Source organism: Phodopus roborovskii, unplaced genomic scaffold, assembly GCF_943737965.1.
Source record: "Phodopus roborovskii unplaced genomic scaffold, PHOROB, whole genome shotgun sequence".
In the NCBI taxonomy this organism is placed as follows: domain Eukaryota; kingdom Metazoa; phylum Chordata; class Mammalia; order Rodentia; family Cricetidae; genus Phodopus; species Phodopus roborovskii.
In genome coordinates, this window is record NW_026126514.1 from 19106154 (window position 1) to 19130759 (window position 24606).

The window sequence follows — 24606 nt, forward strand, 5'->3', positions numbered from 1 at the left end:
ACTCCCACTCCATATATGTAACTAAAAATAATAAAAACAAACACTTTTTAAAAAGACATTAATGCAAAACAAAACCCCCAAACAACAAAAAAGCCAGGTGGTGGCAGCGAATGCCTTTAATCCCAGCACTTGTAAGGCAGAGGCAGGCAGATCTCTGTGAGTTTGAGGCCAGCCTGGTCTACAATGCAAGTTCCAGGACAGCCAGGGTTACACAGAGAAACCTTGTCTCAAAAAACAAAAAATAAACAAAAAAGACATTAATACCGTGAAAGTTAAATTCCAAACAACTTTTTTCTACACTTAGGGAGACCGAGACACAACTGAAAGCAAACTGTACTGTTGGAGTATTTTTTTTTTTTCTTTTTTTATCTTTTCTTTAAAAACAATGCTGAGGCTTAACTTGAGGGACCAGGGCTGTGATCCCAGCTTTTGGCAGGTGGTGGCGAAAAGCATCAGAAATTCAAGATCATCTTTGGCCAGCCTCAGCTACTTGAGACTATTGCAACAAGGCTGCAAGTCTCTCCCCGCCCCATCTCGTGTCCTCTCCCCCTCCCCCATCTCTCCAGGGTTTCTGTGTAGCTTTGGAGCCTGGTCTGGAATTTGAGCTCCAGACCAGGCTGGCCTTGAACTCACAGAGATCCACCTGCCTCTGCCTCCTGAGTGCTGGGATTAGAGGCGTGTACCAGCACCACCTGGCTACCCCTTAATTCTTAAATTAGGCAATATTGACCTGATAGTTCCTAGAATGAGCCTGGCACTTGGGATTTCCAAGACTCTTCAGCCTTTTCTTGTTTTCTTTTTCGAGGCAGAATCTGTGAAACCCAGGCTGTCCTGGAACTCTGTAGACCAGGCTGGCCTCCAAACTCAAGCTTCACCTGCCTCTGCCTCCCGAGTGCTGGGATTAAGGGCGGGCACCACCACTGTTGGGTTCTTTGGCCTTTTCTAATGTAGTTTTGTTATCTTCCTGGCACGAATTGAAGACATTCTAAAAGAAACACTTGTACTCTTCTCTTTAATAAGACTCCACGAAGCAGGAACTTCTCCAGAATTTTATGCTGGGTGAAGAAGAAGCCGATGCATGGCGATGCATGGTTCCAGACAGAGGACACCCTTTCTCTCACAAATAGATTTCACAGTTCATGCGTCGTGGCAGACCACCTTTCAGGCTGAAACTATGATGGGAAGGTATTTTATCGTGGTCAGGACCACTTAGTTATGCATACATACCACTTGCTTCCATTTAAACCCAGATGTCACATCAGGACTCTGAAGATAAACTTAAAGAGGGCCACGGGGGTCACTGGGCCTTTTCGTCCCTTTCTAAAGTGGGCACAATTCAATAAATCTCCTTCTGGCTTTTAAGTACTCTTGTCTGTAACGGGGCTACAGAGGACCAAGCCTGGCTGGTGAGAACTACCAGGGACCAGGCAACGACCTTAGCGCTTCTAGAGACAACCGCAGCCAGTTTCACCAGCTTCCCCAGGGAACCGCCTCTCTGGTTTCTGCGCACGCGCGCCTCTGCTCACCCCTCCCAGTCCTACAGTCCTCTACGCAGCCCGCGGAACGAGCCGCAAAGCGAAAGGCTATTGGTGGAGAGCGCAGCCAATGGGCGAGCCTGTTACTAGCCTACGCAGCGAGCGGCGTAGGAGCGGCACTTGAGGCCTGGAAGCGCTGCGCGGCCTCCGGGGTCGGAACCATGAGCTCCATTGGGACCGGGGTGAGTGTCTTCGCGCCGTCTTCTCCAGGTCGGCGTTGAAGGGAGTGTGGCGCTACGGGCCGCTGGAGCCCGGGCGCCGCCTGAGTCCTGGGGACGCGTGGCCTCCGCCGCGTCCCAGGCCCTCGTCTCGGTGACCCCGGCTCCTGCGGCGTTTCGGGCCCGGTGTGGCCGCCCCGCGCAGCCACAGCCTGGGTTGCTGAGTCACTTTCTTCCGCTGCTTGAAGAAACCGAAAGTGAAAACTCGTGCGGCCTGCCCGAGTGCATTCGGGCCCGAGTTCGACCCTGGAGAGCCCCCTCCCACCTCATCCCACCCCGTCCCCGTGCGAGTCCCTGTTGCTTGCAGTGCCCGGGATTGTGCCTGCAACCCGGCCTGTGGCCCGCCCGTGCAGGTGCTGCTGACTCACAGGCCTCCTCTGGACTCGAGTCACTGGGCAGTCCCTGGAAACCTGTCGTGACAGAACCTCGAAGGCTGGATCGCATGACTTCTTTGCCTTTCTCCTCCGATTGCTTTTCACGAACAAATTATTTTTGGCAAGGGTCATCTAGGGACCTTAGTGCCTCAGAATTTTGTGAAGTGTATTGAGGGTTTGCAAGTTGGGTGTTTTAATTTGCAAAACACACCCCGTGTGCAGTGATTTCCTCCACCTTTCCTTTGTTTCCGTATAGAAACTACTGAACGAATATCTGTTGATTATAACAGTAGAAGAATGAATTATAGGTTTCTTGGTTATTCTTATCTCCTCCATGATTTTGATGTTCGCCTGATGAGGTGGTGCCTCACACAGCCCTTGGGAGGTAGAGACAGGAGGATCTCTGTGAGTTCGAGGCCAACCTGGTCTACATAATGAGCTCCAGGATAACATAAAGAGACCCTGTCTTTAAAAAAAAAAACAAAAACAAAAATGATCCACGAAGATTTGATGCTCAAGATTAAATCTATTTACTGGTGTTTGGAATGATTTAATTGGTTACGAGGTACTGAAGCACTAATGTCATGTAATAGGTTTTTTGAATTTATGCTTAGTAATATACTCACTGCAGATTCACACTGCAGTGTGTCAGTGTTATTGTCCATCCACCAATAGTCATGTGATATTCCATGTGGAATATTTTAGTATAACAGTAATAACCTGAGCCTTAGGAAGTTTCACTGTTTAAGGCTTGTTTGCTGGCTTCACGTCTCTCAAGAGTTGTAAATACCAGTATCTGTTGCTCATTTCTGTCCATTTTATTTATTTATTTTTAACCTCTACTGCTGGGTAGATGGAAAGGCCAACCCAGGGCCTCAAGAGATAGTAGGCAAGCCAGTGAGTTTCAAATCCTAACTGTATTCTATTAAAAAAATACTGTGGGAGGGATTTGAGACAGGGCCATACTAAAAAGCCTAGGCTGACCTAGAACTCTGCTCCTCCTGTGTCAGCCTGGAGTGCTTATTATTTAGACAGGAAGCAAGGCAGCATTTGTGAATTCTCTAGTTGGACAGGCTCCTCTAGCCTTCAGCTCAGTGAATGGTCCAGTTTTCACGATCAAATGAGAAGGAAAATGGGTCATTTGTCTTTGATTGCTTTTTTATTTTACACTGAAAGCTATATATTCTTGAGCATTTTTCTCTCTCTTCCTCTCTCTCACACACACACACACAAACACACACACAAACCCCGTGTGTCTGTGTGTGTTCCCATATGTGTATTACAGGCCTAGGGATTAAACCTAGACCTTGTGCATGTTAGGTGAGCTCCATTCCTAGCTGTACAAGTGTTTTTATTTTTGTTTTTATGTTTGTGTCTCCAAAGGTTAGTGACTTCTTTATTGTATAGGCGAAGCCACTATTGTTAGGAATGTTTGTCTGAGCTACACACACACACACACACACACACACACACACACACACACACACACACACTTGTTGCCTCTAAATTTGTTTTAGCCTAAGCCAAAGTGATTTTTTTTTTTTTTTTTTTTTTTTAATGCTTCAATTTGGGCCTGTGAAATGGCTCACTTGATAAAGGTGCTTGCCACCAAGACTTAACAGCTGAATTGAGTCCCAGGTACCACAGGGTAGAGAGAGAATTGACTCTGGAAAGTTGTCCTGTGACCTCTTGGTGTACACCAGGGTACATGCACTGTAGATGACTGTAAATAGTGTGAATTAGTTCATACCACCTCCTCAGGTCTACACCTCAGCTATCAAGAATAAAATGTCAACTATCTCCTCCGGCCAAGTTTGGCCCTGGACCATGTTTTAGATTTTTCTCTCTTACTCGTTTCTTCTCCACTTACAAGACACCAATTCCTTGGTTTGGGCTAGGCTTATCCCTTCCATAAGGAAAATTCTTCATATCGTAGGTGACTTTTCCCTTGTCACTGAGGTCTGACTGCCTTAGTAAGGCTTTCCTTGCTAAGCAGTTTGTGGTAATTCCCAATATCCCTTACCCTTCATTTTCATCTTTCTTTTGTCTGACTTTGATCACACCTGTTAATATTGACCATGTATATTTGTGATTTCCTCTGATTTGAACATAAAAGGACTTTATATTTCCATGTAGTGACTCAATACATGTAGTGACATCAACAAATGTTGATGAGTGCTAAATGATTTATTTAACCAAGGTCTTTTCTTGGTTCCTGCCTTAGATAAAAATGTAAATGATCTAATGATCTGACTTCAGTGTTATTCATACAACACTCCTTTTTTTTTTTTTTTTTTTTTATTTTGAGACTGGGTTTCTCTCTAACAGTCTGGAACTCAGGCTGTCCTGGAACTCGATTTGTATACCAGGCTCACAGAGATCTGGCTGCTTCTGCCTCCTGAGTGCTGGGAGTAAAGGCATGTGCCATCATATCCAGCAGCAATGCTTTTTAAAAAGAGTTTTGTGTAAAGTTCTGACCTTGCTTGAGATTTGCATTCATTATTTAGACTATTTTTTAATAGCTGTTTTATGTAACATGTATGGACCCTGTACATGCCTAATGGAGGCCAGGAGAGGGCTTTGGATCCCCCTAGAACTGGAATTACAGATGGTTCTAAACCACCTTGTGAGTTCTGGGAACCCAACCCATATTCTCTGCAATAGAAACAGGTACCCATGACAGCTGAGCCATATCTTTTGTTATCTGGACCCATTACTTTTCAGGAGACATCTAAGGTGTGTAATTAGTTATCCCTGAGCAACAAAGCATTCTCTATTAGGATAAACATTCCTGGTGTTTGATCTATTTGGAAAGAATTGTATGACTGTTGTTGGCAAAGACATGTCCTGTAAACTTTCCATTGCTCTCTTTGTTGTCAGTATGATCTGTCAGCCTCTACGTTCTCTCCTGATGGAAGAGTCTTTCAAGTTGAGTATGCTATGAAGGCTGTGGAAAACAGTAGGTAAGAAGCACTGTTTTACTTGAGTGAATGTTTTAGCCAGGAATTATCTTTTATCTTGTATGTTGTGGCAATCAGACTTTGTATATTGCTTTAGTATAAACACATACCCTGAAGTAATTTCAACTTCTTTTATTTATTTTAATTATTTTTTTGTTTTTTGAGACTGGGTTTCTCTGTGTAACAGCACTAGCTGTCTTGGAGCACAATTTGTAGACCAGGCTGGCCTTAAACTCACAGATGTCTACCTCCCATTGCTGGGACAAAATGTGTGTGCCACCTTGCCTTGCATAATCTCAACTTTTTATTAGTCCTCTTCAGAGTTCTTTCTTGTACAGATCTTCCACCTTTACTTGGGTTCCAGGGTTTGACAGGTAATCAGGCTTGCATGTGGCACACTTTTACCTACTGTTGTTAGCCTTTTCAGTTTATTTTAAAAATTTTTTTCCTTTTACTTTATTCCATATGCATTGGTGTTTTACCTGCATATATGTCTGTATTGAGGATGTTGGATCCCCTGGAACTGGAGTTAGAGGCAGTTGTGACCTGATATGTGGGTGTTGGGAATTGAACCTGGATCCTTTGGAAGAGAAGCCTTTATTTTTTTAAAAAACATTCTTACTGTGTAGGCCTGACTGGTCTGGAACTCTGTAGGCCAGGGTGACCTAAGGAGATTCCTCTGCCTCCCAGCTGCTGGGTTTAAAGGTGCTTTTTTTCTGTATAAAGAAATAACTGGGACTGAGAGATAACTCAGGGGCTGAGTGTATGCTGCACAATCATGATGGTGGTGGAGACCCCAGTGCCACGAACTCGCTTAGCTTCCAGTGGCTGCCTATAACTCTGCTGCCCTCTATACATTTACCCACTCAGACATACACAGAGAATAGCAGATGTGCACACCCCTATTTTAAGAAAACTATTGAGGCCAGGCGGCGGTGGTGTCATACACCTTTAGTCTCAGCACTCGGGAGGCAGAGGCAGAGGCAGGCGGTTCTACAGAGTGAGTTCCAGGACAGCTAGGGCTGTTACATGTAGAAACCCTGTCTCAAAAAACCAAACCAAACCAAACCAATTAAAAAAAAAAAAAAAAAAAAAAAAAAAAAAAACTGTTGAGAATGTAGTTCAGTTGGTAGAGTGCTTGCTGCTTGTGTAGTATGCATGAAGCCCCAGATTTGACCTCTAGCACCCATAAGTGGTGTAGTGTTTAAACGGGTAATTTTAAGATTGTGTTCTATATCAAAGGGTGATTAATTTTTTCTTGTGTTGGGTGTATGATAGGAAAGTGCTTTGCCACTAGAAATACCTGTTAAGTTTAAGAAACACCAAAATAACTAATTAGGGGCACACAAGTAGGTGCCTAAAGCCACTATACTAGAAATATATATGCCATGATTATAACTGTTTTATGAAAGTATTCTTAGGGGGCTAGAGAAATGGTCTAGCATTTAAGACTGTACTGTTCTTGCAGCAACTACATGGCAGCTCACAACCACCTGAAACTCCAACTCGGGGATCTGTCACCTCTGATCTCCACAAGCTTCTGCACATGTGTGCGTACACACACACACACTCACACTCTAAAAAATAAAGAGATAGTGTACTCTTATATGAAAAGGCAAAGATGCTATTTTGGTCTCTTTAGTCTCATTGAAGAACCTAGCTGTGAAGGTTCTTATAAGTACTAGATTGTTAGGCCTCAGACTCAAAAGGACTCACCTGCCTCTACTCCCAAGTGCTTTTAAAGGAGTGCATCACCACACCCAACTGGAAGAGTTTTCTGTTTTTGGTTTGTGTGTGTGGGTGTGTGTTCCTGCCTGTCCTGGGACTCACTCTGTAGACCAGGCTACCTCAAACTCGAGATCTGCTTATCTCTGACTCTTGAGTGCTGGGATTAAAGGGAGGTGCCACCACTGCCCAGCTGGAAATGTTTTATTGTGTGTATTCTGTGTGTGTTCAGAGGCATAGAGAGCAGGGGACAATTTGTGGGATTGTGGTGGACAGTAGAACTTGGACTAAACTTGGGTCATAATGCTTAAACACTCAGTCATCTTGACAGCCCCACAAACTTTTATATCTTTATTTTATTTTACATCTTCAGTATATAGCCAAAACCGACAAAGGACTTGCTATGTTGCCTAGACCTTAAAACTTGTGATCTTGTAGTTTCAGCCTACTGACATGTGTCACTATGTACAGGTTTTTGTATGCTTTATATTTTAAAAAAACTATTGGGGATCTGAAAAAGCTTTTATTTCTGTAGGCCATAGGTTATATCAGCACTTAACATAAGTAAAAGCTGAATATTTAAGTATTAGTTTACTTGAATAATAGAAATGTTTGCATGTTTCTGTTAAGGTATAGTCTCTGCCTCTCCCTAGCCCTGGTTTCCTGAATGTCTTTGAGAGTATTCCTAACCAGACACTTAGGAAGATGGGAGCTGGCAGAATCCCAAGGGCAGTGACCCACACAAGAGAGGTCTTACACCTGAGTTTGACCATTGATGTATTACTTGCTAATGATGGACATACAATCTTTTTGCCTCAGCTTATTTATTTGTAAAATGTTTTCAGAGCTTTTGAAAAAATTAGCCAGTATATGGGGCCTGCTGGTGGTAATGTAGTTCAGTGGTAGAATACTGCCTAGCATGTATAGTTCTTAGGTTCCATCCTGAGCACCACACAAAGAAAAATCAGATTGACAGGAGAATTTATTGGTCGTTACAACAAATACCTAATGATAAATTGCTGACCTATTTAATATTACTAATACTAATATTTAATACTTATTAAAATAGCTTATAGTTGTAAATACAGTTAGCTCAGTTTACACATAGTTCTACAGGTTCAACCAGCTGAAGTTAAAAAAAAAACGAAAAGAAAAAAACAAAAACTCAGGAGAGCTGGGTGGTGGTTTGTACACCTTTAATCCCAGCACTCAGGAGGCAGAGGCAGGTGGATCTCTTGAATTCAAGGCCAGCCTGGTCTACAGAGGGAGTTCTAGGACAGCCAAGGTTGTTACACAGAGAAAACATGCCTAGACTTAGAAAGGGCCCAGAATGTAGTTTATTGGTAATGCGCTTACCTAACATGCACAAAGCCTTGGGTTTGATCCCCAGCACCACACACAAAACAAAGATGAGCAGGACAGATCCTACAGAGCTGAAGATTTGCTGGTGCCGTCCCTGACTCAACGGAAAAAAAACTAAGTTTTATAAAATTAATAATTGTTACATATTAGCATTACTAATAATGTTAATGAAATAAAAAATAGAGGACCAGGGATGTAGTAGAGTGGTAGAGTGTCTGCCTACAATATGCAAAGCCTGGTTGGATTTCTTGTACCCCTCCCCACCAGCAGAGAGGGAAATTAAGTAAGATTTTAATCTTGTCAGCACCATGCAGTTTGTCTGTATTTTACTTGAGATTAAGATCTGAGTTGTGTTTGATGGTAATGGTGCACCCCTTTTATCATAGGACATGGGAGGCAGAGACAGGTGGGTCTCTGAGTTCCAGGACAGCCAGGGATACACAAAACCTGTCTCAAAAAATACTAAAAGAAGATCCAAGTTGAAACAGGACATATATTTTATTGATTTATATATTTACTAGAAGCAGTACATACTTATTGCAGAAAAATTGATAGAAACATGAAAAGAAAAATACTTATTAGTCATTCTTTTTAGTTTGTATGTAGTGCATCTTTTTTGTGTATACTATACACCTTTGTTTTAAAGACAGATCTCACTATCTCACTGGGTCTGGTGTAGCGTGGCACACTTGTTTAATCTCAGCACTGAGAGGCAGGTTATTGTGAGTTCCAGGCCAGCCAAGGGCTACATAGTAGGACTATCTTTTTGTTGTTATTTGAGACAGGGTGCCACCATATTTGGCCTCTGGGTTTTTTGTTTTGTTTTTTCCCTTTTCTTTTTCTAGATAGGATTCTCAGTAAAACAGTCCAGGTTATCCTGGAACTTGCTCTGTAGACCAGGCTGTCCTCGAACTTGTAGAGACCCACCTGCCTCTGCCTCTCAGGTGCTGAGATTAAAGGCATGTGCCACCACCACCTGCAACTAGTTAAAATATTTTAAAGTGGGCCAGTAAGATGACTTCATGTCACCAGCCCTGAATTTGATCCCAAATCCACATGGGGGAAGGAAAGAAGTACTCCCTTGGTTGTCCTCTGACCTCTGTGCATGTGAATATGAGAGTACACACACCGAAAATATAAATGCAGTAAATAAAGTAATGCCAGGTTTAACAAAAATACATGTTTAAGGATATTGAGTTTTAGATATTACATTTTGTGTATTGTTAAGATAGTTCCCATGTGTCTTAGGCTATCCAACACACTATGTAGCAGAGAATGACCTTGAACTTCTGACATGTCTGTCTAGTGCTTGGATTGCAGATGTGTACCACTATGCCTGGCATCTCTGTGATCCTGGGGTTTGAACCAAGGGCTTCATTCCTGCTAGGCTCTACCAATTAAGCTGTTATCCCCAGCCCAAAGTTAGCTTCGTAGCCCAAGTAACCTTGAACTTTTGATCCTCTTGCGGGCTCCATCTCCCAAGTACTGGATTACAAGTATGTACACACCATTTTTCTTGTTTGAACTTAGAGCTTTCACAAGCTAGACCATTGCTGTGTCATCTGAATTGTATCCAACCCTTTGATTTTATTTATTTTATATATAAGTTTAAGTTTCTTCTATTTCAACTAAGAAAAATTTCTTCTTGTTTCAGTACAGCTATTGGGATCAGATGTAAAGACGGTGTTGTGTTTGGGGTAGAAAAATTAGTCCTTTCTAAACTTTATGAAGAAGGCTCCAATAAACGACTTTTTAATGTTGATCGACATGTTGGAATGGTAAGATCACACCTTAAAATGTTCACCTTATTTTTCTGATTACTTCTGATATAAACAAAAGACATTACAGTCTGTTTTTAAGAATTTATTAATACTAAGGTAGTAATGTTTGAGCAGCCACATCAATAAATTTTATTGAGTTTTGATCATTCAATTTCTAAAACAAAGGAAACAATTTCATAACCTTACTGGTGACAAGGAAATTCAAATTGCCTTAAGGATGAGAAAGTGATTTGGAGTATGCAGAATTGAGATCTTAATAGCATAGATCACTAAGGGGATAAATATTTTCAGGCAAAGAATGTTAAGCTTTTTGTTTCCACTAAATGTTATCAAAACACTTTGTAGTAAGGTATAAGAAGAAATTATGTAAAGTGAAAGAAATACATTAATAGCTCCTTAGGCTTTTTCTTAGTTCATACAGCTTGATAGCTAAACCATCTGAGTGTAAATCAAACCTCAAACTCACAGAGATCCACCTGCCTCTGCCTCCCAAGTGCTGGGATTAAAGGGGTGTGCCACCACCACCTGACTGGCTAGGGCTTTGTTTTTTATTCTTTGCAATTAGGTGGTAATTTGGGAATGTGAACTCTGATCCAAATGTCCTTTTTGAACGCTGAGCATTTGAGTTGTAATTAACTATGATCTTACATTAAAACATCAAAATTACTTTTAGAGCCCTTTAAGCAGAGATGGTATTTAAATGATACTTATAGTCGATGGTTTTCCTTTGGTATCTATAGTACTGTCTATTAAATTGGTTCTTTCTTCCTCCAGGCAGTTGCAGGTCTGCTGGCAGATGCTCGTTCCTTAGCAGACATAGCAAGAGAAGAAGCATCCAACTTTAGATCTAACTTTGGCTATAACATTCCTCTAAAAGTAAGTTGATAATATGTTGAGGAACCTTTTGAACAGTAATGGAAATGTATTAATAAGGTTATTTTTCCCTCCATAATTACAGCATCTTGCAGACAGAGTGGCCATGTATGTACACGCTTATACACTCTACAGTGCTGTTAGACCTTTTGGCTGCAGGTATGAAATTTTGTGAGACCTTTAAGTCTTAATCATACAGTAGTTATTTTTCTTCACAAATTTTTTTTCCTTTCCTTTTTTTCCCTAAGACAGGGTTTCTCAGTAGTATGGAGCCAGTCCTGGAACTTGCTTGCTCTGTAGATCAGGCTGGCCTTCAAATCACAGAGATCCACCTGCCTTTGCTGGCATCAAAGGTGTGGGTTACCACTGTTCAGCTAGCCTTTTCTTAATATCTGTTCTACCAGTGTGCCACGGTTACAGACATACACCAAACTCTTTTTTTTTGTCCATTTTGGGAATTCAAACTCAGGTTCTCATGTTTGTGCAACAAGCACTCTCCTCACTGAGAAACCTTTCCCTGAGCCTCAGATTAGCCTCTGAGACACTTGAAATATAAATTGTCACCAAGAAGTAGTAGGCAACCGTTAAAAGTGTACTTTTAAGCTGGATATGATGGTGCATGCCTGTGATCCCTGTCCTCAAGAGGCTGAGGTAAGAGGATTGCCTCAAGTTCAGGCTCAGTTTAGGCTATACAGTGAGTTCCGGGCTGGGATATCGAGGGAAACAAAATCCTAAAAACTGTATAGTGAAAGGAATCATAGTCCTGAAGTGATTGTAATTATGATTTTAATCTAACCATAATAAATTCTCTGCAGTTATGTCCCTGATAATCAAGTATTTTCTATCTTGACATGAGGTATAGCTATTTAAACGTTTAAATAAAATGATTCTAAGTGGAGGTGGGATTTTTTTTTCTTAAGCAGTCAGCAGTGATTCTATACAAAATTACAATTCATAATTTAGGATAGTCAGTTTCTGTTGCTAAGATGAAGTGTTTACTGGAGAAAGGGGATTCTCTTGTAGCAAGAAATAGAATAGTTGTTAAATTGTAATAAGGGTTCTTGGGAGAACTGTTATGACTAAGTTTGAGGTGGTTGGAGGTGTAGTACTTAAATATCATGAGCAAAGCCCTGTGTCTGTTTTCCAACAACTCATAAGCTAGTCATGGTAGTGTAGCCTGTAATCTTCATACTTGTGAGGTGAGCGGGGAAGGTCAGAAGTTATTGTTAGCTACATAGTTGAGACCAACTTGGGATACAAAAGACTGTCTCTAAGAAAACAAAATCTGGTTGGCTATGCTTAATCACAATCAGGTATCTTATTATATAGCTATAATCCAGCCTTTAAATTGTTTATCCACCACATTTCAATAGAGAAATGACAGATCTATTGAAAACCTGAATCTTATTACCAGTTAGACCCCAATAGCGCATTGTTAAGGGTGTCATTCAGATTACTCATTAAAGCTCTCTTTGACTGTAGAGTGCCTTTCATTGTGACTGAGTTCCATGTTCATCAGCTCCTTTCTAGGAATAGTGGTTTCTTGGGCATGTACCATGAATCAGTCTTTAATGTGGAGACACAGAGATCACACTGATGAAACAGCCAGTAGAGATGAAATGATAGGATCTAGGCGTTGGTACTGAATACTTGGGGTGGCAGTTAAGGAGTGGTCTGTTTCCAGAGTGGTGACAAGGAAACGTGCATGAAATATTGGGGGATGGGTGAAGACTGTCATATGCTGGTGTCAAATACGGGCATTTCCGGGAGTACACAGTAAAAAGGTATGCAGAAGGGATGCTACAGATGTACAAAGAGGCCAATGTGTAACAGCTCCAAAATGAAAGGTTTTAGGAGAGGTCATGCTGAGGGGTTTTTAAATGATAATTAGATATATATTCTGAAAGAATTGCATCAGTTTGGATGTGGAAAAGCTGGGCACAGATTGGGATGGTTGGCTCTTGGGTTGTTATGCATGGTGTGATAGGCTAACATAAGGCTGGTTTCTCTAAAAGAAATAGTTTCAGAAAATTGGTAATTCATGATCATTTAGCAAACCTAATTTTAATTTGCTGAACATATAAAATATTGAGCCATTTGTGATCATTGCTTTCACCACAGTTGTCCCTTTAGCCTTTTACTGTACAGTCGCTTTGCCCATCAGGCCCTTTCCTTCTCTCACTACATTGCTGACATTGCAGAATAAAAAACTTCATAAGAAAGGTTGACTAGCCAGGCCATATTGGTGCACACCTTTAAAAGAAAGAAAGATTGACTAAACAGGTCACATGGAGTTTGAATACTCTAGTTTAATAACTAGTTTTTATTAAAGCTGTATTATCAAACGAAGAACTTAAACTATGTTATGTTTCTTACTAATTTATCAGAGAAAATCTAATTACAGTTTCATCATAGTGGTCTTCTATATAATGGTACTGTGTGTGAATCATGTTGTAAACTGTTGTTTTTATGCAGTTTCATGTTAGGGTCTTACAGTTCGAATGATGGTGCACAGCTTTATATGATTGATCCCTCGGGTGTTTCATATGTGAGTACATTTTACATAATTTAAAATTCTACTGTAGTTAAATGCCATTTCATTACCACTCACCACATTTGCAATTGTGTAAGATCTTGTTTAAACTCAGTTGAAGCTGGGCATAGTGATGGAGGCCAGTAGTCCAAGCTACTTAGGGAGGAGAGGCAGGGAATTACAAATTCAAGGCTAGCCTGAGCTATCACAAAAAAATCTTGACAGCTTACTAAAGATTAAAAGACTCAGAGTAAAAGAAACACCAGGGTGTAGCAAAATGGTTGAATGAGGCCTTGGCTTTAATCCACAGCATTAAATAGTAAATACCTAAAGTTGGGCCATGGTGGCACATGACCTTTAATTTCAGCACTCAGATGGATCTGTGAGTTCCAGGACAGCCAAGACTATTGTACACAGAGACCCTGTCTTGGGGAGGGAAAAGAATAAATACCCTAAACTCATTTGAGGAAAGTATTTTTTTATATTAATGAACATACTGCTATGAAGTAGAGAACATTCATGACTGGCTTTCAGGATGCTCATTACAGGAACTACCTTGTAAACAATTTTTTTTTTTTTGAGTATGTATATGATTGTGTGATTGTCTCATCATTGTATTATGTCTTAAGTCTGAATATAGGGCAAGGTGTGCTGCTCAGTAGTAGAGCAGCTGGGTTGGAAATCTAGCACAGGGGTGGGAACCAACTTAAATTTTAAATTAGATTTACTCATTTTATTTTTGTGTGTGTTTTGTCTGTATGTATGTGAATCTTGTCTGTGCTTGGTACCTGCAAAGGTCAGTAGAGTGCATTGAAGCCTTTGGAGCTAGAGTTAATGATGTTTGTAAACAGTCATGTAGGTGCTGGGAATTGAACATAACATCTGCAAGAACAGCAAGTGCTCTAAAACACAGGGCCTCCTGTTCAGCCCCAACTTAGATTTTTCTAGAAGTAGGCTTGCTATTCCTGACATTCATGTGAATGTATCTGGCTATTTCTTTAATTTGTTCTTGTTTGTTCGTTTGTTTCTTGAGAGGCGGGTCTTACCATGTTGTCTTGACTGGTCTCTAATCAGAGATCTACCTGCCTCTATGACCCAAGTGTTGGAATTAGAGGTGTGCACCATCATAATATGTACTAATTGACTTTTCTTCTTTCTCTCATTTTTACATAGGGTTATTGGGGCTGTGCCATTGGCAAAGCCAGGCAAGCTGCAAAGACAGAAATAGAAAAGCTTCAGGTAAAGTATATAGAATTGTGGGTTTGGATAGAACTGGGATTTACAAACCTCTTAGTCCAGTAATATGTGGCCTGTTGTTTAGAAACTTTGTCAAGTTAACTGGTTAAATTATCTGTGACTTGTGTATCCCTCCATGAATTTGTTTGCTTCTGTAAAGACTTGAGGAAAAAAAATTACAAAACAATTTTTTAAAGATTTACTTCTTGTAGCCAGGTGATGGTGGTGCATGCCATTAATCCCAGCACTTGGGAGGCAGAGGCAGGCAGATCCTCTGTGAGTTTGAGACCAGTCTGGTCTACAAAAGCTAGTTCCAGGACAGCCTCCAAAGCCTGTCTCGAAAAACCAAAAATAAAATAAAATAAAAGAAAGACAGACAGACAGACGATTGACATCTTGTGTATGAGGGGTTTGCCTGCATAAATAAATATCTGTGTCTAGTACCTAAGGAGGCCTGAAGAAGGGATCTGCCTCCCTGGATCTGTAGTGATGGTGTGAGCACGTAGGTGTTGTGGAACTGAACCTGGGTCCCTCTGCAAGAGAATTAAGTGCTCTTAAACCATCTTTCTAGCCCCCAAACAAAAAATCCTTTAAGTCCATTCTTAGGTCAACTGCAATTTTAAAAAAAGGTTTTTGTTTTGTTTTGATTTTTCTTCTACATCTTGTCCTTGGACACAGCTTTATTTTAAAAATCTTAGTGTTTGCTCAAGTGCTTTTCCTTACTTTGTGCCTAAAGAAAGCATGAAGTTTAAAACTTCCCTTTACCCTTTAAATGTGGCTTAGTGGGTGTACCCCTGTAATCTTGGGATTCAGAAGGATTTAATGCAAATTTAGAGGTCAGCCTGGGCTAAGCATTGAGATAAAACCACCCACTTTTTGCTAGCCATAAACTAGATGTTCATCTATTAGTATATTCTCTTTAAAGCTTGATTTTCCCAAATACTCTAGTTATTTATCGTCTTCTTTTGCTACCTGAAGTTTCAAATTTTTTATATATACACTTGTGAATGCAGTTGCCTACAGAGGCCAGAAGAAAATATCACCTCCCAGGGGCTGGAGAGATGGCTCAGAGGTTAAGAGCACTGGTTACTCTTCCAAAGGTCCTGAGTTCAATTCCCAGCAACCACATGGTGGCTCACAGCCATCTGTAATTGGGTCTGGTGCCCTCTTCCTGGTGTTGAAGCAGACATGTAAGCAGAGCATTGTAAACACAATAAATCTTACAAAAAAAAAAAAAAAAAAAAAAAAAATCACCTCCCTTGGAACTAGAATTGCATACTCTGATGGTTAGCTACCTGATATGGGTGATGGTCCTAAACAAATGAACAAAATATTAATGAATCTCTTTGAAAGATAACATAGTTAAATCTTGTATCATAATTTGAACCACTATGAGTATTATAATCTTTCACCACCTTAGTATCTGAAAAATGAAAACTGGTTTGCTCAAACACTTTTAAACCTGTCATTATAGTTCCAACTCTGTACCTCAATCATGGGTGTGTGCCAGTACACTAGCCAGTTCTTCTGATGCCTATAGTATTCAGACGCCTAAGCTGGATACCCAACTAGATGTTTCTCCTGATTTCTAATTCTTTACTGGAGAACAATGAGTTGTTTCTAATGTAATGTAAACAGCTTTTTTTGTTTGTATTTTTGAGTTAAGTCTCACTGTGTAATCTGGTTGATACATAAGCTTTTGAGCACATGTGCCATGGTATGCTATTGGAAGTAGTGTGTGTGTGTGTGTGGTATATGCCATTCACTACAGATTGAGTCATCTCACCTGTTTGGCTTCTTAATTTACTTTTTTCCTTCTTCCTACTTTTGCTCTATGCTTTTATCTTCCATGAAATCAAAGGAAATAAAATCCTTTAAATATATTTATATCACCTGAAACAATTCCTTTAATAACCTAATTAAACCTTTTTGTTTTGTTTTTTGGGACAGAGTTTCTCTGTAACTGCACTGGCTGTCATGGAGTTCACTTTATAGACCAGGCTGGTCTTGAATGCAGAGATCTGCCTGCTTATGCCTGTTGAGTGCTGGGATTAAAACTGTGCACCACCACCCAGCTGATTCTTAAAAGTTGTTAAAACGGGTGTCAATGGTGCACACCTTTAATCCCAGCACTCAGGAGGCAGAGGCAGGTGGATCTCTGTGCATTTGGGAGGCCAGCCTGATCTACAGAGTGAGTTCTAGGACAACCAAGCCTTCACAGAGAAGCCTTGTCACCTAAAAAGAAAAGTTGTCCCTGGAGCTCTGGAGATGACTCAGTGGTCGAGGGCACTTACTGTTCCTGCAGAGGATCAGTTCTCACCTGTCAGTTCATAACCTCCTATATAATTAATTAATTGGATTAGGCTATTGTCCAATCTTAAAGTAAAAGAGCACAGGTAATTAATACTATGCTATGAAAATAGGCAAATAGTTTATACATTCTCTCTCTTTCCTTTGAGACAGGGTCTATATATAGCCCAGGCAGTCCTGGAGCTTGCTTTGTTGACCAGGCTTGGCTTCTAATTCTCAGAAATCTGTCTCTGCCTCCCAAGTGTTGCAATTAAAGGTGTGCATCACCACTCCTGGTCTGATACATTACATAAAATTAATTAGTATGCTTTTCTTGTAGATGAAAGAAATGACTTGCCGTGATGTAGTTAAAGAAGTTGCAAAAATGTAAGTTGTTTGAAACTTTTATCTGCCACCCAGAAAAAAAAAAAAAAATCTTGACCTAATGTCGCTGTACATAATTCTTAAGAGGCTATTATGTTTGAAAATGTTTTTGTATATGGGGTGTGTACTGGGAATTGAACTTAGGGCTTTATATATGCTAAGTATGTGCTGTACCACTGAGATAAAACCCTGAATATATTCAAGTTACATTTTTATTTGGAAACAAAAGTTTCACAACATAGCCCTGGATACCCTAGAAATCAAAAGAGAATCCATCTGTTTCTATCTCTGGGATTAAAGGCATGTGCCTGGAAGTTACATCTTCAAGTAATGAATGGGGTAGGGAAATAAAGCTTGTGACAAACCGGAGACCACTGCTGTTCCATCTTGGAGGCAGCCTTCCAGACCAGATGCGTCTGACGTGGAGCATCCTTGTGATGGCCACCTCCTGTCTCATAGTGTTTGTCTAGGCATATATGTGCACAAGCAATGCAACAGCTGGGCCACTGCTGCCCATCTGGCATTCTAGGCATGCAACTTAGGTGTGTCAGGGTCTCTTATGGTGTAACTTACCCTGGAGGTCCTCCTTGCCCTACCAGAGCTATTTATTAATTTTTTTGTTGAGGTTACTTCTTCCAACCAGCCCCTTCCTCCAGGCTCCTGGAGGGTGTACTGAAGTGTTGAGGGTGGTTGTGCTGTCCACAAATCCTATTCTAATTCCTGCACCTTTAGTAGGTCCCAAGGCAATGTGTCTCTGAGAGGAAGAACTTGCACAGTAGCAAAATTAAGGGGAGTGGGATACCATACCACCCTGAGCACACTTCTGTGGGGAGGGGGGGAATAGTTGTTGGCCTTGTACTGTCTGCTCACTAGCTTTAAAGTTGAGGGAGGGACAGAGTATCAATGCCTTGATTTAATTTAGCAGCTGTGTTTCTGGGATCATGCTGCTTGGGCATCAGGGATGAGGCTTATTTAAGAGGAGTAGCTTGTCTTCTTAACTGCTGAGCTATCATCCAGTCCCTAAAGATCATATTTTTAATAAAGATATATTAATTAAATATTTTGGTATATTTTTTTAATTTGTAAATGGGGTATAGAAATAAAGATTGTGATAAAGTAAACTTGTATATATGTAGTAGGATTCAAAGACAGGAAGAGGACATAGTAGACATTTAGAAATTCGACTTTTGAATGCTTACAAGGGCTGGAGAATTGGCTTAGCAGTTAAGAGCACTTGTTGCTCTTGCAGGGGACCTTGGTTCCATTCCCTCCACCCACATGCTGACCATATGTAACTCCAGTTAGAAGGGGTCTGAGATTGACCCCCCTTCTGACCTACATGGGTAACAAAGCACACACATACATATAGGCAAAACATTCATACACATAAAATAAGTAAATCTATACTATGTTTTTTATAAAACAGTAAACACTGTGGGTGTATATGTGTTGCTAGAATAGAACATGGGCATCACACATACTGACCCTTTTCTGACGTTGAGTCACACACTTAGCCTCACTAACTTTATAGTTGTCTCTGTATGGGATTTTAGAGGCTGGCTTGTGATTACCAGCTGCTGTTTGAATCTTTTTCAGGTTTATTATATTCATCATATATGGCTTTTTTTTTTTTAACAAAACTTTTAAAATTAAGAAAACAGGATTAATATTTCAGGTACAAAGTGAGACCAGATAACAAGTTTTGAAATATTAAGCAATAAAAGTCAGAACACCAGGTGGCTGGTAATTCAAAAAGATACCTACTCACTCAGGAAGCAGAGGCAAATGGATCTCTGAGTTTGAGGCCAGCCTAGCCTATAGAGTGAGTTCCAGGACAGTCTGGACTATACAGAGAAAGCCTGTCTCAAAAAAGCCCTCACCCTCAGAAAAGTAATTGTAGACTAAAGTGCCAGCACTTCTATTAAAATATCTTGTAGATACCTTCTCAGGTAAACTACATGAACAAGTTTATTGAGTTGGTTCTTCATGCAATAGAAATTTTCAGGTATTGTATTTTATACTACAAACAAGTAGAAATCTGGGTTCGATGATGATTAATAAAAAGATGATGCTTTTAATATCTTACAAAGGGATTTTGTTTCCTGCTATTACAGTTCTTTGCAAGACCCCTCTCCCCTATTCACAGTCTATTGTGAAGCAAGCAGTCACTCTTTTTTTTTTTTAACTTTGTATTGATTTTTATGCATTTTACATCTCCCTATTCCTTTGCCCTTGCAGCCTCCTTCCCAAAATAAAATTTAAAAGGGAAAAAAAAAGAATCTCATCATGGAAGCTGTAGTGTGACAGACACCGAGTCCATAAATCCTTGCACGCAGTGCTCTTTTACCAGTGAAGAACTATATTACGTTAGAAAGTGAAAGTAATTTCCTTAAAATAGTGTGAATATGATACAATCCAGTTTCTCTGAGGCAATCTTTCAAGTCAGCCCTTTGGCACCTTTAATACTTTTGTGTAAGCGGTATGTAGACGTTTGGAAATTCCCTCTCAGGAAGCCATCCTTTCCTGTGTAACTAAGGTACTCTCTTGCTGTAGTCTATAACAAGGCTTTCACAGAGCCTCCAAAGGAAGTATAAGGAGGAAAGCTTTGTGTGGGTACCTTTTGTGTTGGGTGGGGGGAGCGGAGTGTTAATTTGTAGCCAGCCTCATTCAGAACTTCCTGCCTTAGCCTCCTGAGACTGTAGACATGAGCCATTGTTGTCAGCTGTTACTCAATTGTTTATACTGTTATTGTAACTGCTTATATGCTTTATTGTTTGTAAGTCTGTAATGTGTTTACATCATAACAACTAGTCATAGTGGCATTTAAGTAATTTGGACAGGGGTTTAAATTATTGGTTAGTTTTTGAAGTTTAATTTGTTTAATAGAAAAAAGTGGGTTATCTTGAAAAAGCACACAATTCATGATGGCCTTTCCATCTCCAGCCTGTTTTCTTTCTGAGATGGTTTTTTTTTTTTTTATTTGAAGCTTTAAAAACTGAACAATAGAGGTAATCAGTATCTGTAGGGATTTATCATTTTAAGAATTTTTTAAAAAATTTTCTGCGTGTAAGTATTTCACTTGTATGTACCATGTGTGTATGTGGTGCCCAAGGGGGCCAGAGAAGGTATTGGATACCCTGGAAAGAGTTACTGATGGTTTTAAGTCAGCATCCTGTGGGTGCTGAGAACCAAGTGCTGTCTCAAACTCCTAATTTGTCTTTTTTATAACGTTAAAACTAGACTGGGGAGTGTACTATTTTATAAATAACACCAGGCATGAAATGTTCAGCTTGTACTCGGTGTCCATAGAACTTGTCCTGGTGTCAATGTCTTCTTTTCTCTTGTAGAATTTATATAGTACATGATGAAGTTAAGGACAAAGCTTTTGAACTAGAGCTCAGCTGGGTTGGTGAATGTAAGTTACCTTTGACTTGTATATGTTCTAGAATTCATTTGCATGTTAGGATGAGTTAATGTGACTGCTCTATGCAGTAATTGATGTGAATACTTGTCATTGAAACATCTACGTGATGTTTTATCTCCTTGTCGTACTGTTATTTTCACAAGTAAGCTCAATTTGGAAGACTTGAGTATTGGGGGAGGAATCAACAAAAAATGAACCCTACTTACTTGTACACTAGGGAAAGGGAATGGTATTGCAAATCACAATCCTCAGTTTTAATATATGGTTTGACTTTACAGTAACTAAAGGAAGACATGAAATTGTTCCAAAAGATATAAGGGAGGAAGCAGAAAAATATGCCAAGGTAAGCAACAGCATAAACACTGTTGTAAACACTCCTATGGGCTGAGTCATAAGGTAACTTGGTTGATATGTGAACTAAGGATAACAGTTTTTTTAGGTTACTTCCAGAGAGGATAGACTTGTCCTAGTTTTTTTAAAAAAAAGTTCTACTTGAAGTTTCCAATTCTGCCAGGTGTGGTGGTGGTGCTCCTAATACTCAGGAGGCAGAAGCAGGTGATCTCTGAGTTCCAAGCCAGCCTGGTCTATAAAATTCCAGGTTATCTAGGGCTACACAGAGAAATCCTGTCTCTAAAAACAAACAAACAAACAAACAAAAACGAAAGAAAGGAAGAAAATTCCAAGATGCCCCCCCCACACATTTAATGCTTTTATATTAAATCATCACTTATACACTCAGTTATCTTTAAGGTACTTTTTTGTTTTTTTAAGACAGAGTTTCTCTGTGTATCCCTACCTGTCCTGGAACTCACTCTGTAGACCAGGCTGGTCTCAAACTCACAGAGATCCTCCTGCCTCTCTTTCCTGAGTGCTGGGATTAAAGGCACTCTTCACCAACGCCCGGCTAATACAATTTTTTTTTTTTTTGAGGTAGTATTTTTAAAGTATAAATAACAGAGGTTGTAGTTACAGAAGTTTAAAAATGTAGGTTCCATAGGATGTAACAAGATGTAAAACTTAAAGTACTTTTTTTTCTTTTAACAGGAATCTTTGAAGGAAGAAGATGAATCCGATGATGATAATATGTAATATTTTCTTCTTCATCTCTTCTGTTTTACATTTTTGTGACAGTTTCATATTACTAGCACCATGGATCATATATACCCACTGATCAATTTTCATTAAATTTTTGTCTTATAAACATTCATTGTATTCATGTTTGATTAAAAATTCTTAGTGGGGTTGGGCTGGAGAGATGGCTCGGAGGTTAAAGAGCACTGGCTGTTCTTCCAGGTTCAATTCCCAACAAGCACTTAGCAACTCACACTTGTCTGTAACTCCAGTTCCAGGACTTCTGACATCCTCACACAGACGTGCGTGCAGCCAAAACACCAATAAATATAAAAATACATTTGTGTGTGTGCATGTATGTGTATTCTTAGTGCTATGTGGGCATGGTGCATGCCTTTAATCCCAGTATTTGGGAGGCAGAAGCAGATGGGTCTACAAAGCAAGTTGTTACTTTTACAGCCAGGGCTACACTGAGAAACCCTATCTCAAAACAATCAAAAAAATACATTGTCTTACCTAGAATTAAAAAGAAGTTTTAGATTAATTTTGTGTTGTGTTTTTGCACATGTATATATACCATGTCCTTACCTGGTACCCATGGAGGCCAAAAAGAAGTATTTAGATCTCCTGGAACTAGAGTAATGGATGGCTATGAAAGACTACGGGTGTTGGAAACTGTTCCTAATCCTGTTGTAAAAACAAGTCCCCTTAACCACTGAGCCATCTCTCTAGCCCTCTTTAAATACAAAGATCATATTCTACTGTGGCCTTTGTATAAAAAAAATCCAGTTTAGTAGGTGAAACTATGTTTATAATTAGGGTAAACAATTTTGCTTTTTCCTTTATAGTGATGAAGGATGGACACCTTATAGATTAACAGTTTCTATTCAGTCATCTCAACTGCTTGACACAACCCAATCCCTCCATACTGTTTTAATAAGATTTGGTTACATCTAGTGTACATGTAGCCCTGGGGCTGATTCCTTGTAGGGCATTGTATGCCATGTACTGGTATTTGTCAGTATTGTGATAAAAAAGCAAGTTTCTGAACTTCAAGTAAAGCAGAAAGAATTTTAATTCAGGTCAAGGAAACCTACCAGTTTATGTTACTAGGCTTTCCAAAGAATCTAGTCTCTGTTCACTGAGTTGAGATATTTGGTACTGCTGTACTTGGAACACTTATGTGAATTAAGAATATCATTTTACCTGAATATCTTTACTATGCAATCAACTCAAAAAAATTTCAACATCATGACTTCTATGTGCTACATTTTATAATCTATGCATTTAGCTCAAATTGACAGAAGTGTTGGCTGGCTTTGGATCTATTTTCAGATAGAGAATATAAAATATGTCTAGTCCTATGTATTCTTAACTATTTTATGCATTAATGGGACATGAGTTTTGCTGAGTTGCTGATATAACTTCTTAAATTCACTAAGTACACCTAAACCATTTTTAAGTGGTTTTAAAGAAACCTTTATTTTAGCAGCTAAGTAGAAGCTACTATAAATACTATAACAGATCAGTATTAAGATCAGAAGATGTATCTTAACTATAGCTGTTAGGAAAGCAAATCATGACTTTTAAAATACAGTACACAAAGTCTAGGTTTAGTGTAGGGATAGTGTAGGAATAGCTGGACTTTTGTGGAGAAAGTGGCACATTGTAATTTGATTGAGTAAATACCTTATAACCAGAAATCACCTTGATATTGGCACCTGAAACAACAGAAAGGCCTGTGCCTCTGGAGTGCAGTGCTGGGATTAAAAATGTGCTGGTCGTGGTGGATGGCATGGACCTATAATCCCAGCACTCAGGGGCAGAGGCAGGGAGGTCTCTGAGTTCAAGGCCAGCCTAGTCTACAAAGTGAGTTCCAGGACACTTGGAGCAGTTACCCAGAGAAACCTTGTCTGTAAAACAAAAAAGTGTGCTGTGTAATACTACACATGGCTATTTTTTTTTTTAAATCTGCCTCTAATTCAACTTAACTTGACTAAGAACTATAGAAGCTCGAAAGAAAACAAACTGATTTTTTGCTCTTTATAATATAAAATATTCTAAGAAGGCTTATACTGATGAAATCACTAGTTGATATCTTGAACTCTAATTGGGCTATTGTGGCGAGGTGTCCTGTCCCCCTGGAGGCCACGTTTCTGTGTAGCTTTGGAGCTTGTTCTGGAACTTGCTCTATAGTCTTGAACTCACAGAGATTTACCTGCCTCTTAAAAGTTACAGGGAAAATAAAAGAGCCATTGTCATAACCCAAGATAATTTTACCATCTTTGATTCTGTTTGTATCTACTATTTATTCACCTTGAACTACGGAAGTGCTATAAAATAGGCGACTGTATATTTACTAAGCTTCATATAGTTAAACATTAAAATCTTCCAAAAGTAATGTGCTTTTTTTGATCATCTTACCCTTCAAGGGTAAATTACTATGTTTATCTTTCTGGCTCATATAAAACATTTTTCTTAAAAGAGTTGAGACTTGGAATTAGAGATGGCTTAGAAGTTTAGAGTGCTTGCTACTTTTGCAGAGGACTCGAGTTCAGTTCTAAACACCCACCTCAGATGGATCACAATCATCTGCAAATCCAGCTCCAAGAGATCCAATGTCCTCTTCTGGCTTTTTTTGGGTACCAGGCATGCAGAGACATATATATAGGAAAAACACTCATACAGATAGAAAAGAAATTACAAAATTTTTAGCATAGTAATCTTATATCCTCAGAAGGCACATTTTTGACCAATAGACAGCAGTAGAAATTTTAAGAGAATATCTGGATGTCTACAGTGTATACCACTTGTCAAGTAAATTAAAAAAAATTTCAAGAT

General features: G+C 39.6%; 1 protein-coding gene across 1 annotated transcript; it reads left to right on the forward strand.

Moving 5' to 3' along the window:
* Positions 1 to 1611: 1611 nt before the first annotated feature.
* Psma3 (proteasome 20S subunit alpha 3) lies at positions 1612 to 21899 on the forward strand. Its single transcript, XM_051195961.1, has 11 exons — positions 1612 to 1717; positions 5008 to 5090; positions 9829 to 9952; positions 10730 to 10831; positions 10914 to 10987; positions 13304 to 13376; positions 14535 to 14600; positions 17227 to 17273; positions 20618 to 20685; positions 20973 to 21037; positions 21739 to 21899. Exons 1-11 carry the CDS (start codon positions 1697 to 1699, stop codon positions 21781 to 21783), a joined length of 768 nt encoding a protein of 255 aa, XP_051051918.1. The 5' UTR covers positions 1612 to 1696; the 3' UTR covers positions 21784 to 21899.
* Positions 21900 to 24606: the final 2707 nt, after the last annotated feature.

Excerpts from the sequence above, each read along its gene's own strand:
- Psma3 (XM_051195961.1), top strand. The coding sequence starts at position 1,697 with ATGAGCTCCATTGGGACCGGG. Across the intron at positions 9,953-10,729 it reads TTGATCGACATGTTGGAATG|GCAGTTGCAGGTCTGCTGGC; the intron begins GTAAGATCACAC and ends TTCTTCCTCCAG. Across the intron at positions 20,686-20,972 it reads GCTCAGCTGGGTTGGTGAAT|TAACTAAAGGAAGACATGAA; the intron begins GTAAGTTACCTT and ends TTGACTTTACAG.